Source organism: Tachypleus tridentatus, chromosome 13 (genome assembly GCF_004210375.1).
Source record: "Tachypleus tridentatus isolate NWPU-2018 chromosome 13, ASM421037v1, whole genome shotgun sequence".
Classification (NCBI taxonomy): Eukaryota; Metazoa; Arthropoda; class Merostomata; order Xiphosura; family Limulidae; genus Tachypleus; species Tachypleus tridentatus.
Window position 1 is genome coordinate 200,554,920 of NC_134837.1, and position 16,466 is coordinate 200,571,385.

The window sequence follows — 16,466 nt, forward strand, 5'->3', positions numbered from 1 at the left end:
AAACTGGCTGTAAATGTTTGTATTGAGGATTTTAAAGTTAATTAAAAGTTTACATAAAACTGTTTATAACTTGATACATCTGTTTAAAAGTGGAACAGCTAGATACAATATCAGACTAGATCTTACTGACTAAAGGACGAGTCGTAAAATATAAAGACCTGAAACATTCTCAGAATGATAAAAATAACTTCAAGTTCCGTGTTTCTTCAGAAATCCTTATTTGCAAAGGTATTCATTTACAAATCCTGTGGAGTCTTTCTTCTGTTAAGCTCATACATACACACAGTCACAAAACTAAATTAACTGATAAACCAAACAAGTTAAGATATACATAACTAAATCACAGTCTCTAATTAAGGGTAGTAATATATAAAGCTAAAAACCAAACAAGTTAAGATATACATAACTAAATCACAGTCTCTAATTAACGGTAGTAATATATAAAACTATTACCTGTCAGAATCAAATGTAGCTGTTTCAAATTTGATATGTTATTTTACCTATTCATGCAGCTTAAGAGTAATATTATATTAAATTATAGTTTTCTCTTACTTGATTGGTAGTTTTATCTATTCAACAGATTAAGTTAATATTATATTATAGTTGTAATTGACTTGATTTGTGGTTTTATCTATTCAACAGATTAAGGTAATACTATATTAAATTATGGTTTTCTCTTACTTGATGGGTAGTTTTATCTATTCAACAGATTAAGTTAATATTATACTAAATTATAGTTGTCCTTGACTTGCCTTGTGGTTTCATATTCAACAGTTTAATGGTAATACTATAAATTATACTTAGAATAAGTTTAAGCACTTAAACCCAGTAAACATAACACTCTGAAACATTATACACATAAACACAGAAATCACAAAGAGTGTTTATGAATCACAATTATGATTCAAAAATTTATATAATAATGAAACTTTGCTACACTTTACCAAAACTCTGACATGTTTTTACAAGGATTATACTTTTAGCTGCAAATCTCGTACTTTTACAGTCATACACCAAATTTTTCTTTGTAAGTGAATGTGTTATCAGTTTAGGCTTACAGTACATCTTTTACATACCACAGGTGTGTCATCAGTTGGTGTACAAAGCCCTTTCAGTAACCAAATGCCATATCGACTCAAAAGTTGTCTTTCTTCTAATGCAAGAAACTCCATACTATCATCTTTTTCCAACACCCCTGCTCGAGTATAACGATCTGTGGTCACCTGTGTTTCATTCTCACAAAATGGACGGGCTTCTTGTAGCAAACTGGAAATTTAACAATGTAATAATGCAATGAAAAACACAGATAACATCCTTAGCAGTACGTCCATCAAGAACTGTACATTAGATGTTTTTTAACACTCACTAACCCTCTCATCACCCCGTTCTAAGCCAATAATTGAACTTATTTGTTTGTTTGCTGGGCCCTGTTCTGTTCACAGTAGAAATACAGCTAGAGATTTTAATGCTGTAAGTCCATAAACTTACTGTTGACCTAAATGAAGGACTAAGTTAAACTAATAATTAGTAACAGGTGTAAAACAATCAGTTACAGTAAAACAAAGTCTCAGATTAAAACCTAATTTATTTACTTCAAAATAAACTCAAGCTCAAACAACATTTTGACATGCTGAGGGACTAGAAAAACTGAAAAATGCAGAATTTAATCAACTTCTTACATATATCTTTTTGTATTACACTCTACAGCCAAATAAAGTCATCTGATATATTACAAAGGTTAACCCTCTTAGATGTTCTGCCAATAAATGTAGATAACATTTAAAATATAATTACAAAATATCATATTTCAATAAGGATCACATAATCAATAGGAGTTTTAAATTGAATAGTAACTAGAAAGATGGGTTGTCTTTAAAGATAACTGTAATAAACTAGGAGAGATAAAAGATGGTTAAATTACTTTTACTCTACTGATTCTAAATCTGCTAAAATAGAAAAATATAGTTCCTCAGAATAATAACTTTATTTATGATTACTAATAAATTACAAGATTTAGAGTAAGGGCTTAGGTTGTGTCACATTAACTCTAGATGCATCAAATGGAAGTGTACATTTTATAAACTTTGTATTTGGTGTCAGACTGAGCTTGATCCCTATTCTCATAGTATGAATGAAGAAAACTACACTACATACCTTACTATTGCTTCCACCATGTACGACTGGGTTTCAGGATCCATTGTCCAGGGATTTGGAACTTCACCGTGGACCACGTGATCACTTCCCTGCTTGCCCTTATGCCGTAAGTTATAACACTGGATACAGTAACGAATTGGATGATTTCCATTGTAACTTGAACATTCAATGGAAAAGCAAGTTACTGTAGCCTTCTTGTTTATGCTCTGACAATTCTGTATATCAAAATAAATATTTAAAGCATAATACATTAACTATTAGTAAACTTAATCAGCAGGCATGCTGTGTTCATTTCAAAATATGCAACAAAAAAAGCTACATGTAGCACCTCTGAAGGATCATTTTTTAACAATCACACAGCCTATTCTGTAATCTAGTATTGAAAAGTAAATGACAAACTATAATGATTTACTCTACATTTTTGTTTTACGTGCCAAAAGGAAAAGAAGATCTCAACAAAGCTGAAAGTGGAAGAGAAAAATAATTGAAGATCAGATAGATGTAATGAGTAGAAACTGAGTTTTATTTAACAAAAGTAACCTAGATTATAAACAAATTACCAACATAAAAATAAGTCTAAGTATATGATTCTAGTTTGTATGGTGAGTTTCATCTTGGATCTGTACTTAAAACAAAGCAACACTAACTACAACAGCAAGAGAACAGACCAGTTCAAATTAGATATAAATCATTATAAAACATATTTTTGACATGTTACCCCAAACTCACAGAAAACAATCAAATCACCCATTTCACTAACATATTTTTCATTAGAAAAAAAAAAAAACTAATGAATCTACTTATAACCCACAATTAATCGAAAGATTTATGTGTCTCAGAAAGGCTGGTATGGGTATTAACACTTTTACTAATAAAGCAGAGAACAACGTTTCGATCTTTATTAGTAAAACTGTTAATACCCATACCAGCCATTCTAATATACATTTCATACTTTAAGTGGGTTTCTTGTCATCAAGAATCTAAAGGTTTGTTCTCTGGCATCTTTGCATCCAGAAAGTTTCTGCAACCAGAAATTTCAATGTCTCCAGATATAAATGCTCACTGCAGTTTAGTGGTACTACTGCAGTTTTCATGCATCCTTTCCCACCACCAAGTTCCAGCTGTTGCCTGCTTTTTCTGTGATTCACATTTAAAATGGTGTAATCATAATTTTTTTCATACAACTTACACTTTTGCTTTCATTTATTATTCTAAAAACATTTCAAATATTTTAAGGAAAATGCTTTCCTGACCAGAATTTTTGCCTATCTGGCACTGTTCTGCTCTGGCAAACACCTTATATTAAAGTTTTTATTATACCTGAAAATGTTCATGCAAAAAAGGACTAATAAGAATACAGTTGTGTTGAAGGACCAGCAACAGTTGCAGCTGTGTTGAAGGACCAGTAACAGTTGCAGCTGTGTTTAAGGACCAGCAACAGTTGCAGCTGTGTTGAAGGACCAGCAACAGTTGCAGCTGTGTTGAAGGACTAGTAACAGTTTCAGCTGTGTTGAAGGACCAACAACAGTTTCAGCTGTGTTGAAGGACTAGTAACAGTTTCAGCTGTGTTGAAGGACCAGTAACAGTTGCAGCTGTGTTGAAGGACCAGCAACAGTTGCAGCTGTGTTGAAGGACCAGCAATAGTTGCAGCTGTGTTGAAGGACCAGTAACAGTTGCAGCTGTGTTGAAGGACCAGTAACAGTTGCAGCTGTGTTGAAGAACCAGTAACAGTTGCAGTTGTGTTGAAGGACTAGCAAGACTCAAAATGCCAGATGAGTGCTCTACTAATGGAACTAAAAATTTAAACTACTTTACATTACTACCAACTTGGCTCTTACACAGTTTCATTGTCAACCACTTACCTCATACACTAATATTATAAGACTATTTATTTTTAGTTACAAATGTTGTACACTAATGTTATGAGTCTACTCAAAAAATCACCACATTATCTTACTAACTTTGTTTTCACAAAGCAGAGCAACCTGTTGAAGAGGAAGAAGGACATTAACCAAGTTTTCTGTGCTGTTCTCCCGATGAATCTGATCAGCACAACCTTGACACACATATAATGGTGGAGGGTGTTCTCCCGTTCCAATAGACAACGAGTGGTCCATGCACAACTATAACACAAAGAAGACAGCTCAAACTTTGATACATCTCATACTCTCAACTCAAATTAACTCTTTAGGTGAGTACTTTTCTATCAACCATGTCACACTCAAAATCATTGTTTGATAGGTAATTTAGGTTCAAACTCAAAACTGTTCTCCATTTGTACAAGTTTGTTTCTTCAGGTGTGAAAACACTGGAACAATTTGATGTCATTTCAGGTAAGTTTTCTCACAAAAATTAATTAACTTTAAGCTGCAAATATTACTGATGTTTTGAATAGCAACACATGTCACGTTAGGCATCAGTTATCAACTGGATCATCACCTGTGCAGATCAGGCTTTGTCTAGTGGTTTCCAATTGGAGTTCTAGCAGGAACTTCAAACTACATTATGTGGTCACCATGTGGTGACTGGCACACCCAAAGAGTTAACTTTAGTCATCATTATTATAAAAATAAATTAATACAGATGTTTATTGTTGTTTCTGTTTAATTCCTCTTAATTTATCCATTTCAACTTGAAATAAGAGGTGTGTAAAAAAATAGCAATTTAGGCCTATCTTTTGTTTCCTACTTATCACTGCCCAATAGGTTTTTCATTCAATACCAGAATTCTTCAGATGAGCTGGATGATGAGAGACAAAAAGTATTATGAAATGCTATTTATATAGTAAGTGTAATGGTTTCAAATATCATAATTTAATTTCCAACTGCTACTTCTAGACATACATATACACCAGTATTTCTCTGCTAAATTTGTCAAATGACCAACATATCTGAGCATTGGTCATTTCAACTCCCCATTATTTCTACAGGAATGAAAAAAATTCTTGGTGTTTTTAGATACAGTTCATAACAACAGTGGCATATGCACCTCTCAGACACCTCAAGCTCATGACCACCATAGAAACCTGTTTGAGAAACACTGATATAGACTTTAAAAAGGATGTCAAATTTAACTTTATTCCCATTGGAAACACATAAATGAGCTTAGCTGAATTTTAAAAGAAACTTATCAAAGAATTTAGAATACCAAAAATATTATGATAGTTACAGGACACTAAGTTCTTTTTACATGTTAATATTCTGTGTTCTTAGGTGTATTATCCATTTAAATAAAAATTATTTAGTATAGTAATATCATTAGTCCAAAAATTAGACTTAAGTTTCAGTGACAGTTGAGAACAGTTGTCTATCCTTTAATTATTATTATAAAAGTGACTACAATGTAAAAAATTAGAAACTTTTTAGGTTATAAGATTGGGTCACATAAGATAAAGAAAAATAGCAATAATAAACTTTCTTTAGAAGCAGCTTACAACTAGCTCGTGTATTATGCTATTAGATGTGCTATATGTTCAATGAGTTATTTGCAATTTAGTAGTTTAACAGTTCAAATTCAAATAGAAACAAATGTACACTGTTATGTGTTTTAAATTATATAGGATAAACAACTGCAATTTTCTGTTAGAATGTGCAGTTTTCAGGAAAAAAAAGATAAATTAGATTTATTTCCTAATTTCTATGGTGGTTATGAGGTTGGTCATATTGACCAACCCCATAAAGAGTAAGGGAAAAGAAAATAATACATATAATACAAACTTTTCATGAAACAAAAGTTTGATATTTATATAATGTTTTCAACATCATACAAATTAAATTTAACAATTTTCGAGTGAATAAAACTATTATTAACCTTAACATGAAAATCACTTTGTACTCGGACTAGTCAACACCTTAAATGAGCTTGGTTCTAAAATTTCAGTAGAAATACTTAATGAAAAATCTGATTTTTGTGTACAAGAGACTTTTAAAATTTACTGATACCCACATAGTTACTTTGGTGGTTAAAATTAGACACAATAATCCTAGACAGTTTGATTGTTAAGATAAAAGTGTAATATTAAAACCAGCACTATGAGGTACACTTATAGTACAATATGAGGTACAATAGTATGGCAAAATACAGGTGTAATTTTAACTGTCCAATTATGTACAGTTATACTCCATATATGTCTTTGGGAAAAATGTGTCCATATCTGGAATTAATTACATGGAAATACAGGATTTCCTATGAACCAAAATGTTTATCTGCATCCTATTGAATTTATTTATAAATATATGCACTTATATAATAAACTCCTTGCCTTGACAGCATCATTGTTTACTGTGCTCACACAATTCTCTCTTTGGCAAACCAGTGGTTTCCATCCTGAAAACAAGTAGAACAGTCAGTACACACAATACATATCATCAAGTTTTGACTGAATTTAAAGAAAATCCCACATTTAACATTATTATGACTTAAAATCCACTCATTCTTAGGGAAAACTAAATTTCAACACTGGCACACTGGAAATCATGTTTTATTAAAGAAAGTTTTACTCCAGTACAGGCTGTTTTAAAACTCTCACTGATGTTGTGTTCAACATGCTTTTACTTAAGAAAAGAAAAGACCGAGGTACCAAAGCTTTTATAAGCTGGGAAAAAATAGTTCTTAAAATGTAGGGCTTAGATTTATTTTCATACTTAGAACTTATTTTTGTATGTCACTATTATTAGAACATTTTTAATAATATATCAAACTGTATTATCTTTAATAGCTGAAAAACAGTCACCTTTGATGGCACCTTCCTACAAGATAAACTGATGTATACAATAGCCCTACTCTACATAAATACATGTTTAAACAAAACCTACTTTATCAGCTTAACAAAGTAAAAAAAGAAACCCAGAATCCAAGATTTTCAAAAAGTAAACTTTTCTCCATTAGAGATAAACTTGTTTACCTTTAAGCTTAGTATTTTCTTATCTAATAATTTTTCTATCAATCTTTCTGTCTGTCTGTTGTCATTTATTATATTTGGTGCAACAGTACACAAAGTATCAGTACTAACTAGCTCTAATTTTGAAATTATTGATGAAAGGGAATGTAGTCGGCTCCAGAAAGCTTTAGACTATTCTTGTCTGGCAGAATAGAATGATTTGACTGTTACTCATATAAACTGTGGAGATGCAGCACCAGAACCTCGTAAATTAACCACTAAGGTATGTTCAGCCCCTATTATCAAAGTCTCAGCACCAAAATCTGGTACACTAAATATTGTGGCATGTTCAACTTTTGTGATTAAATAAATAACATGTTATAACTTATAGACATTCACAATCTGTATGGAAAACAAAAACAAAATAACACAAAACCAATACAGTTTACAAACTGAAAATCAATCTTAATTACTCACCAGCATGTCTAATACTGGTACTTCTCCTCTCCTGGATCATTGGATTCAAAGAAGGCCAGTAGTGAAACAGTAACTCAACTGCAGGTCTCCTGGCATCAGCAGTTCCATGACCAATCACACACAGCAGATCCTGCACAGTGAAAATGATGTACTCAAATAAGCTTATTTATACCTCTACTTGGATCTTAGTAAAAACATCTGTATTTTTAAATTTAATTTAAGGACATACAAATTATGTTTCTCCAAATTGAATTAGTACTTATAGGTGGACCTATTTTATTTCATTACCTTAATTACTTGATACCCTATGATAATACCAAAGTGTTTTAATTCTTAAGTTTTAAAAATATACAGAATTACAAAAAGCATAAAAATAATATTGAGAAACCTCACCAATAATTACCTTGAACAGATTTGTATCAAATGGTTAAAAGATGGTGTGATACCCACCTAAACTTAGATTGTACCATATAACAAAGATTGGTTGTGATGAAACACATGGGTTTAATTTGTATCAGAAAGATAACATATGGTGTAATAATAAATTACCTAGGCCTAATTTGTATATCACATATCTGACATACAGTCTGATAATAACACAGGACTAGCTTGTACCATGTAGCATAAATATGCTATGATAATCAAACACCTATGCAAAGGTTTACACCCCACGACTAACAAACAGTATAATGATCAACAATCTACACCTTGTTTGTACTGCATAGCTGAAAGATAGTGTGTTAATCAGCCTAGAATTAATTGGTGCCACATGGCTGACTAACAGACAGAGCTTTAATTACCAAAGTTTGATTTTTACAATATGGATAATAGATGCTGCAAAACTCAAACCTAATTTCACCACATACTAAATGAATGCTCTGATTCTAAGCTAAACCTAATCTGTGTGACAAATACTGTTTTCCTCACCTTGATTATATTCCTTTTCAGACTCATTAAGCATTCCAACAGATGTGCATGATGAGCTAAAAGTGTAAACACTTTCAGTGTGAAAAAATTTTAACACATACATTACTCAATTACACATAAATTATGTACTAGCAAGTAAGTCACCTTAATTACCTTAAAAACCTATATATACATAAATACACATTTTTTTCACACACTTCTACATTATTTTCTTACAGAATTGAACACAATGATTTTAACAAAAAAATACTTCATATTTTTACAATTTATCTGTAATAAAAGAGATACTCTCCAAATAAACATTAGCTCATATCTGTCAGTAATTAAACTTCATAAAGTAAAGAGCTTAAATGAGTAACATGTGTCTCTACAAACTCTAAGATGAAATTAAAGACACAAGATTTAGCAATACATGTATTTGTTTATTAAAAATTCGATAAATGGAGTGTTTAAATTTGGTGCATGTTTGGTACAAAGTAATAGCTTATATATTCATATACAATCTTTAACAAAACACTCTTGCACTTTACCAAAAACATTTGATTCACACACTTTAGATTTTCTTCTTACCTATGTACTGTAGTACTTTATAAATTATATTCATTTATGCACCTTTAGAATTAGTTTATTGTTTCTCAACAAAATTTGATATACAGACTGTAGTTGAAAATTAATGTATTCTGCAGAGAAAACAGCAGTATCTACCAAGACATAACTAAAGCTGAAATAATGAACCTAACCAAGCTATACCCTAACCATCACTACCAAAAAAAAGTGGAACATCCTCAGAGTCCTAAATGTCTTCTAGTAGTATGACTGATGATTAAGGTTCATAATTTTCATGTTTGATCCTTTCATGAAAAAACTAGTTTCATGTTACTGTCTATAAAAAGACACATCAAATATAATGTTGTTCTTTTAAATATATACATGTTATACATGAATATAAATTTTGTGCTGTTGTTTTACTGTTTTCATTTGTTTAACTTGGAATGTTGAACATGCAAATACTGTCTGTATAAAAATATTTTTTGTCATACACTTGGGCCTGTATTTAGGGTCTTTGCTCTATCTTGGCTTGAGGCTCCCAGAATATCTTAACCCAGTCTTGGATATAACACTATGGTTTCTTCAAGCTCAAGGTGATGTACATGATAGAGAACTAAACTAGCTATCATTTAGCTATAAAGTTTAACAAACATAAAGAAAACCAAAAGCTGAAACTAAGAGAAACAAAGTTTTTATTTCTTCTGAATACTAGCAGTCTGGTAGCTGATAAACAGTATCCACTGGCTGTCAGCTAATAAACAATATCCACTGACTGCCAGCTAATAAACAGTAAACAGTACTAACTAATAAACAGCATCCACTGTCAGCTAATAAAGGGTAAACACTACTAGCTAATAAACAGTATCCACTGACTGTCAGCTAACAAACAGTATCCACTGACTGTCAGCTAATAAACAGTATCCACTGACTGTCAGCTAACAAACAGTATCCACTACTAGCTAATAAACAGTATACACTAATAGCTAATAAACAGTATCCACTGCCAGCTAATAAACAGTATCCACTGACTGTCAACTAATCAACAGTACCCACTGCCAGCTAATCAACAGTAACTACATCCAGCTCTGGAGCTAATATAATTGAAGAGTGAGATTTGACTGTCACTTTAATAATATCACCAAGGCTCTAAAGTCTTGAGTATGATTTTAAGTCAAGTGATGACAGTCTAGCAAACTGTTTAGTAGATCAACCCAAACCAATTAAATATATATGTGGTGATTAAGGTAAGTCACATCAGTTTCAAAATTTTAGATACACATTTGCAACATAAAACATATAGAATAAAAACCAACACTACTAAACTGACCTGGATTCTCTGCATACTGAAATACCATCATGATTACTGCTGGAGTGGACATATTTGCATAATTTTGGCTGTCATAGTCACTGGAAGCAACTAGAGAAGAGAAACACTTTTTGTCACAAAAATCTATTTCTATTAAGTTGCAAAAACAGCTTGAACACTGAGGTACAACAAACCAAAAAAACAACCAACACAAATCAGTCTGGCTATTAGTAAGAAAAAAACTAGGATTCTTAAAAAACAACTGAAAATTTCTCTCTGGGTCACCTATGGTTGAGCACAATGTGCTAACTGGAAAGAATTATTAGCTGCTAATCTAGGAAGTGAATGTAGAAAGGAAACAGAAATAGATATTGTTGAAACTAAGATCATCTTATCAGTCAAAAGAAACTTGACAAAGAGTAAGTTTTTTAACATGTTGACAAACAACTCCTGTCACACCTATTATACCTCTTACTTCAGAAAAGTTACATGGATTAAAATCCACAGCTGTTTTTCATAGCAAAAAAATATAATGATCTGCTTTAAAAATCCCAATAATTTGTTTCAAAAAGCTAGTTTGTCTCTCTCTTTCTTTCTCAGCTAAACTGTAAAATGTTTCTCTTTAATAACCACACTGAGGAGCAAACTTATAGTTTCATAATAATAGTGTGAACAACAACAGACTTAAAACTGAAAAATTCCAAGAGGAAAACACAAAGTATTACTTACCAATTGTAAATGGAAGCAAGTGATAACACAACAATTCCACAATACCATCCTGTAAGGAGGGCGGAAATAATGCCAAGGAAGAAGCAACTATGTAGGGCAGGGTATCTATATATTCATGTTCCAGAAATGGAACAAGACAGGCAAGAGTCTGTAGAATATTGGAACCTAAGGCTACAGTAGAAAAACAAAATACAGCTAGATTCCCACTCTTTAAAAGACAGAGAATTTAACTATCTACTTTACAGACTGTATTGGTATGTTATCACATATAAAGTTTTATTTATTCTTAATATATATGAACATAAAAAGAAATTTAACATATTAAAATGCAAGGATTTATTTATCCACAAGACTCAACATCTCAGACTTCCAGTAATCTTTATGCTGAATTTATAGTCTACAAGTACATAAATGTAATTAATTTGTAAAACAATGAAATTTGACCTAAAACACAAAACAATAAGCAACACCTAAAGTACAAAACCACTAAAGGAACTTAGAAGATAAAATTCATGTAAATATCAAAATTATGAGCCCACTCAAAGAACTGACAAGACAAAGAACTCAAAAGTAAAACCCACTCTGAAGAAACACAAAAATGAAAAGGCACCCATTTAACAATAATAAAATAAGATTCAAATCTACTCCCCAATGAGAGGTGACCAGTAGTTAAGAAAAAAGAAACTTACAACTAAGGAACATAAACAGTAAAAGGAAGCGCAAATAACAAATTAACACACCTACAAAACTGGACAAAGTTACAATTACCAAAACAGTACTACCACACAAAACCTATACATACACTGAACATTAAATGAACACAAAGTAATAATTAAACTACAAAAGCAAATTTAAACTAAAGTAACTTAGATGGTAAAAGAATTATAGAAATCTAAATTAAACGATAATGAGCATGGAAGACATGAAAGACCTAAATTATTGTGTGAGGAAGGTAAGTCAATCCCCACAAGCTCACATCAACTTGGTTGGCAAACATGAGTATACCCACAGGAAGTGAGGAATGGATGCTGGAAATATGAAAACAGATATCCTGGGAAAAAGAACAATATCTAACCCAGGAGTTTAAAAGGAAGCACAGTAATGGGTGGAAGGTGCAGTAGAAAGATATTTCTGCTCAGAAGTTATATCCATCCACACAAAAGATCAGAGTGTAAAAAAAAGGATTCATCAGCTGAATATAAGACATGAGCTCCTCACAAACTAAAGCTGTACTTCTCCAGGAGACATTGTCAACCCTGAGACCTGTGAACTCATGAAAACCACTGTGGACTATCATAGGAATTTCATCATTTGTCATATTTAATTTTTAATTCATATAAACAAAACAGAATTCAAAAAAACAGAAATATTTCTAAAACAAACAAGCAGAAACAATGGAACCAAACACAAAAAGTCAAAACTTAAAGTTGAAATTCAGGTAAATTTGTGATCAAGCATTATCAAGGTTTTGTAGTCACATCACAAGCAAGTTACAAAACACATCTACACCCTAGAATACCAATCGAGAAAGTGAGCATTACTCTAGAATAGTAGAGGGAGCTAGCTGCACTAGTATAGAGGGTGCAGTATGATTGGTGGAGGGCAGTCACATGATCACCATGTTGTAAAATGGTACAAAACTGTAGGGTTTTAAGAGACTGGTGCACTGTTAACAAAAAATTTTAGCAACGCTCAGAAGGCAGTCCAAAATCAAGGAAACTTTCTGTGAGTAAAGGTAAAACTGTTTGGGAAGTTAGTTTTTTCATCATTGTTCACTCCTGATTCTTTGTGCAAAACTACTCTAAAAGTTATATAAACAAAGCCATCTTTTTCAACTAATAAACTAGAGAAAGACAGTAAATATCAGCTATTAATAACTCCTTGGCTAGTATTATCTGATCAGATAGTGGGACATGAAAAAAAAAACAATATTACAGTACTCATGACTCCAAGATATCAAACACATTTCTATGGCTAAATCTCAGCATTCAAAATCTAGGTCCACTAGTCACTAGGGTATGTCAAGCCAATCTTTTTAAACATTTTATTTCAAGAAATAAAAATTTCAACTCATATTTTTTGTCATTTTAATGTATACTAATATCCTTCCACCTAACTTATTAATAACTAAGACTAAACATCAAAATAATTATGTAGGGCTTAATTGCTACCTCCTCACCTTTAGTTAGCATGATCTTCAATCAGAAAAATAAATTATCACCAATGAAATTAAAGAAAAAATACAGATCTGAGTAAATATTGTTGAGGTTAAACATGTGATTTTAATCCCACTTTTTAACTTGAATTATTCACATTTTGTTAATAAATGCATGATTTCACTATACGAAACAGAAGGTACCTACATATACTGAGACATGTTTTAAAGCATTTTCCTTAGAAACCTTGAAGATATAATCTAAGACAGCTAGGTCTCCTCTTTTGGCACTGTTTTAAATAACTCAACTTACCACTCACTCACTGTTTCAGTGGACTTATCACACTAAAACTTTAGGTTCAATATTCTTCGTGAATATAATGCAGAGAGCAAAATGTGTAACTTTGTACATGAAAATAAACAAACAAAAACTAAAATCACTGGTGACACATGATTAGAGCTATAATTAAATTCAAATATCTCAAAAATTTACAAACATATAAAAACCAACAAACCGTGTGCTCCATACTGCACTAATGGAACACAGTCCACAAGTTGAACTATTACATGGTAAAGACCTTTATAATCAAGACTAGGGAAAAGAGTTGTTCGGCTATGATCCTTATCAGGTGCCTGTAAGACCTCGAGTGGTATACTGGGAACATCCCTCAAAACACTATGGAAAACAATTTAATCCATCAGTTTTATTCAATTAGTAAAATTTTATTCTATAAATTAAAAACTATCAACCCATCATTTTTCTCTCTTGATATCAATGATTGATTTAAAGAAACACAATTTAAGCAAGGTTATTGTCTTATCTTAAAGATTTAATGTCAACCCTTTTATCTCCCTATTAAAGCTAATAAATATGTGAGGTATCTAATTAATTCATGTATACTTGAACTATATGCAAGAACAGTTGAAGTCCTTTAAAATCATTTGCTACCACTTTAAGTAATTAAGCTGCAAGTCCAATGGTAGAATAACCTAGAATAACTAACAGGATAAAATACTAACTTCGCACCAAGCACCAATCTTTTATCAGAAAAGAGATAACTTAATCTCATACTAACAACACGATGGTTTAGTCTTCCACCAATAACAAAATAACTTTATCTCATACTAACAACAAGTTGTTGTTATTGTTGTAAAACTAATATCAAGTGTGGTTCCTGTGTTAACCACTTAGCTGTGTACCTAATACTTACACACACTCCACATTATCAAGCAAATAAATGTCTGGTGTGGTTTCTCTGTTCATCACTTCAGTGTGTACCTAATACTTCATACACCCCACAATATTAACTAATTAAATATATGGTGTGATTCCTATGTTAATCACTTAGCTGTGTACCTAGCACTTACACATACTCCAAATTAGTAATGAACTGAGTGTCTGGTGTGATTTTAATAAGCAACATTACCAAATGTTATTCCAAGTATAGTTTCATGTTTAATTTTAAAAAATCATCCCTGAATGTGTTGGTATAGTTAAGCTGCTAGTTCTATATTTACAAAAGGAACATACTATCTTTGTGAAAGTTAGAACACATTTATAAAAGGAGCATACTATCTTTGTGACAGTTGAAACACATTCACAAAAGGAACATACTATCTTTGTGACAACTGGACTTTCACATACACATCAACCTGAGAAAGTGCACCAAAAACAAATTGCAAAACCATGCAGATCCAAGCCTAATAAAGGTCATAACCAATGTGTCGTGTGTATATATCAAATCCATCTGATGTTAGGTGTACATATATCTATATATATTTTAGTGAAAATGAATACATTTTAATGAAATTAAATGAGCAAAATAACAAGGAAAGACTGCATAAAAAATAGCAAATCCAAACCTCTAACTAACTATATTAGTTTGTTACAGCTTAAAAAACAAGCTGAAAAAATAAATTAAACAAAAAATTCTGCACTAATTGAAAATATCCCAGAGTACAAGCTATAATGTGTAATTATAAGATGTACCCTAGATTTTGGAGGTGACTGCTGAAGTAGGACCCACATTGCTATGGGAATACACCGTCTTTCAGTCTTAACCTCCATTCACCAGTCTCACATAGAAATAAAAGAGTAGCAATAGATATAGGAGTAGAAGATAGGAGAGTGACAAATTATACAAAAAATTGCAACCCATAACAGTACACAACATAAACTTCACCAGAGAAATCAGTGATCAACTCTTTATTGATAAAAAGTGATTGTTATCTATGCAAGGTGCTTATATACAATACCAGGATATAGGGGCACTGACAAGGATGGAGAAATTAGAATATTAGATATAGCCAAGGACACGTAAGTGGGGTATGAAGGACTGGATCATGCAAGACCAATGCTCGGATAGTCAATGTCAAAAAATAGCTATTTCATCAGTGGATGGTAATTATGTTTTCCCAAACATTACTAAGATAATTATTCCAAAAGTTGAAATAATGGTTACCTCAACAATTATGGAAAAGATAAAACAATAATTACCTTAAAAATAAGTATGAAATGTTAAAACAATGGTTACTTTAAAAGTCTCTGTAAAAAATTAAAATAATTGATATCTTAGTATTGCATGCAAAAATTTGAAATAAAGATTACCTTAACAGTGATTGTGAAAATTTGAAATAAAGATTACCTGAACAGTGATTGTGAAAATTTGAAATAAAGATTACCTGAACAGTGATTGTGAAAATTTGAAATAAAGATTACCTGAACAGTGATTGTGAAAATTTAAAATAAAGATTACCTGAACAGTGATTGTGAAAATTTAAAATAAAGATTACCTGAACAGTGATTTTGAAAATTTAAAATATTTACCTTAACAGTGTCTGTGAAAAGTATTTCAAAGTATTAGCAACATCAATGCCATTTGGAAGTGGAACAGTTCCTTTCTGTATTCTTGTGTGGTAGTCCTGAAGGTTTCTGATTTTAGCTGCAACTAAAAAAGAAAACTCCTAACAATGAATATCAAAAAAACTTACACACACACACACACATATATATATATTGTGATCTTCATAAAAATTACTCTATATTAGAGCAGATAAAGAACTTTCAGAAAAACTTGACCTCCAAGCCAGAGCAATGGTTTAGTCACCTATACATGAAGAATGAGGTCTACTTCAATGCAAACTCTCTGGGTTTTGAAGGAAAAGGAATGGAAGTTACGTTTAAAATCACCTGTTAGTGAATATTACTTTATAAGAAAATTTCACTGTTTCAATTTTAGGTATTAGGTCTAACAATTAATTGTGTAGATTGGTTAAACAAACAAATGAAA

At 31.6% G+C, this 16,466-nt stretch overlaps 1 protein-coding gene across 5 annotated transcripts in view; it reads right to left on the reverse strand.

The window, feature by feature from the left end:
- unc79 (UNC-79 domain-containing protein) overlaps positions 1-16,466 on the reverse strand; it is a 152,653-nt gene that overhangs the window by 133,930 nt on the left and 2,257 nt on the right. For all 5 annotated transcript variants that reach the window (XM_076483502.1, XM_076483501.1, XM_076483500.1 and 2 more), the window contains exons 3-12: positions 16,004-16,124; positions 13,692-13,852; positions 11,022-11,192; positions 10,314-10,403; positions 8,438-8,493; positions 7,511-7,640; positions 6,416-6,480; positions 4,116-4,277; positions 2,155-2,369; positions 1,077-1,266 (exon numbers count right to left, since the gene is read on the reverse strand). In XM_076483502.1, the coding sequence (XP_076339617.1) occupies positions 1,077-1,266; positions 2,155-2,369; positions 4,116-4,277; positions 6,416-6,480; positions 7,511-7,640; positions 8,438-8,493; positions 10,314-10,403; positions 11,022-11,192; positions 13,692-13,852; positions 16,004-16,124 (1,361 nt within the window). The remainder of the gene's footprint in view (positions 1-1,076; positions 1,267-2,154; positions 2,370-4,115; positions 4,278-6,415; positions 6,481-7,510; positions 7,641-8,437; positions 8,494-10,313; positions 10,404-11,021; positions 11,193-13,691; positions 13,853-16,003; positions 16,125-16,466) is intronic.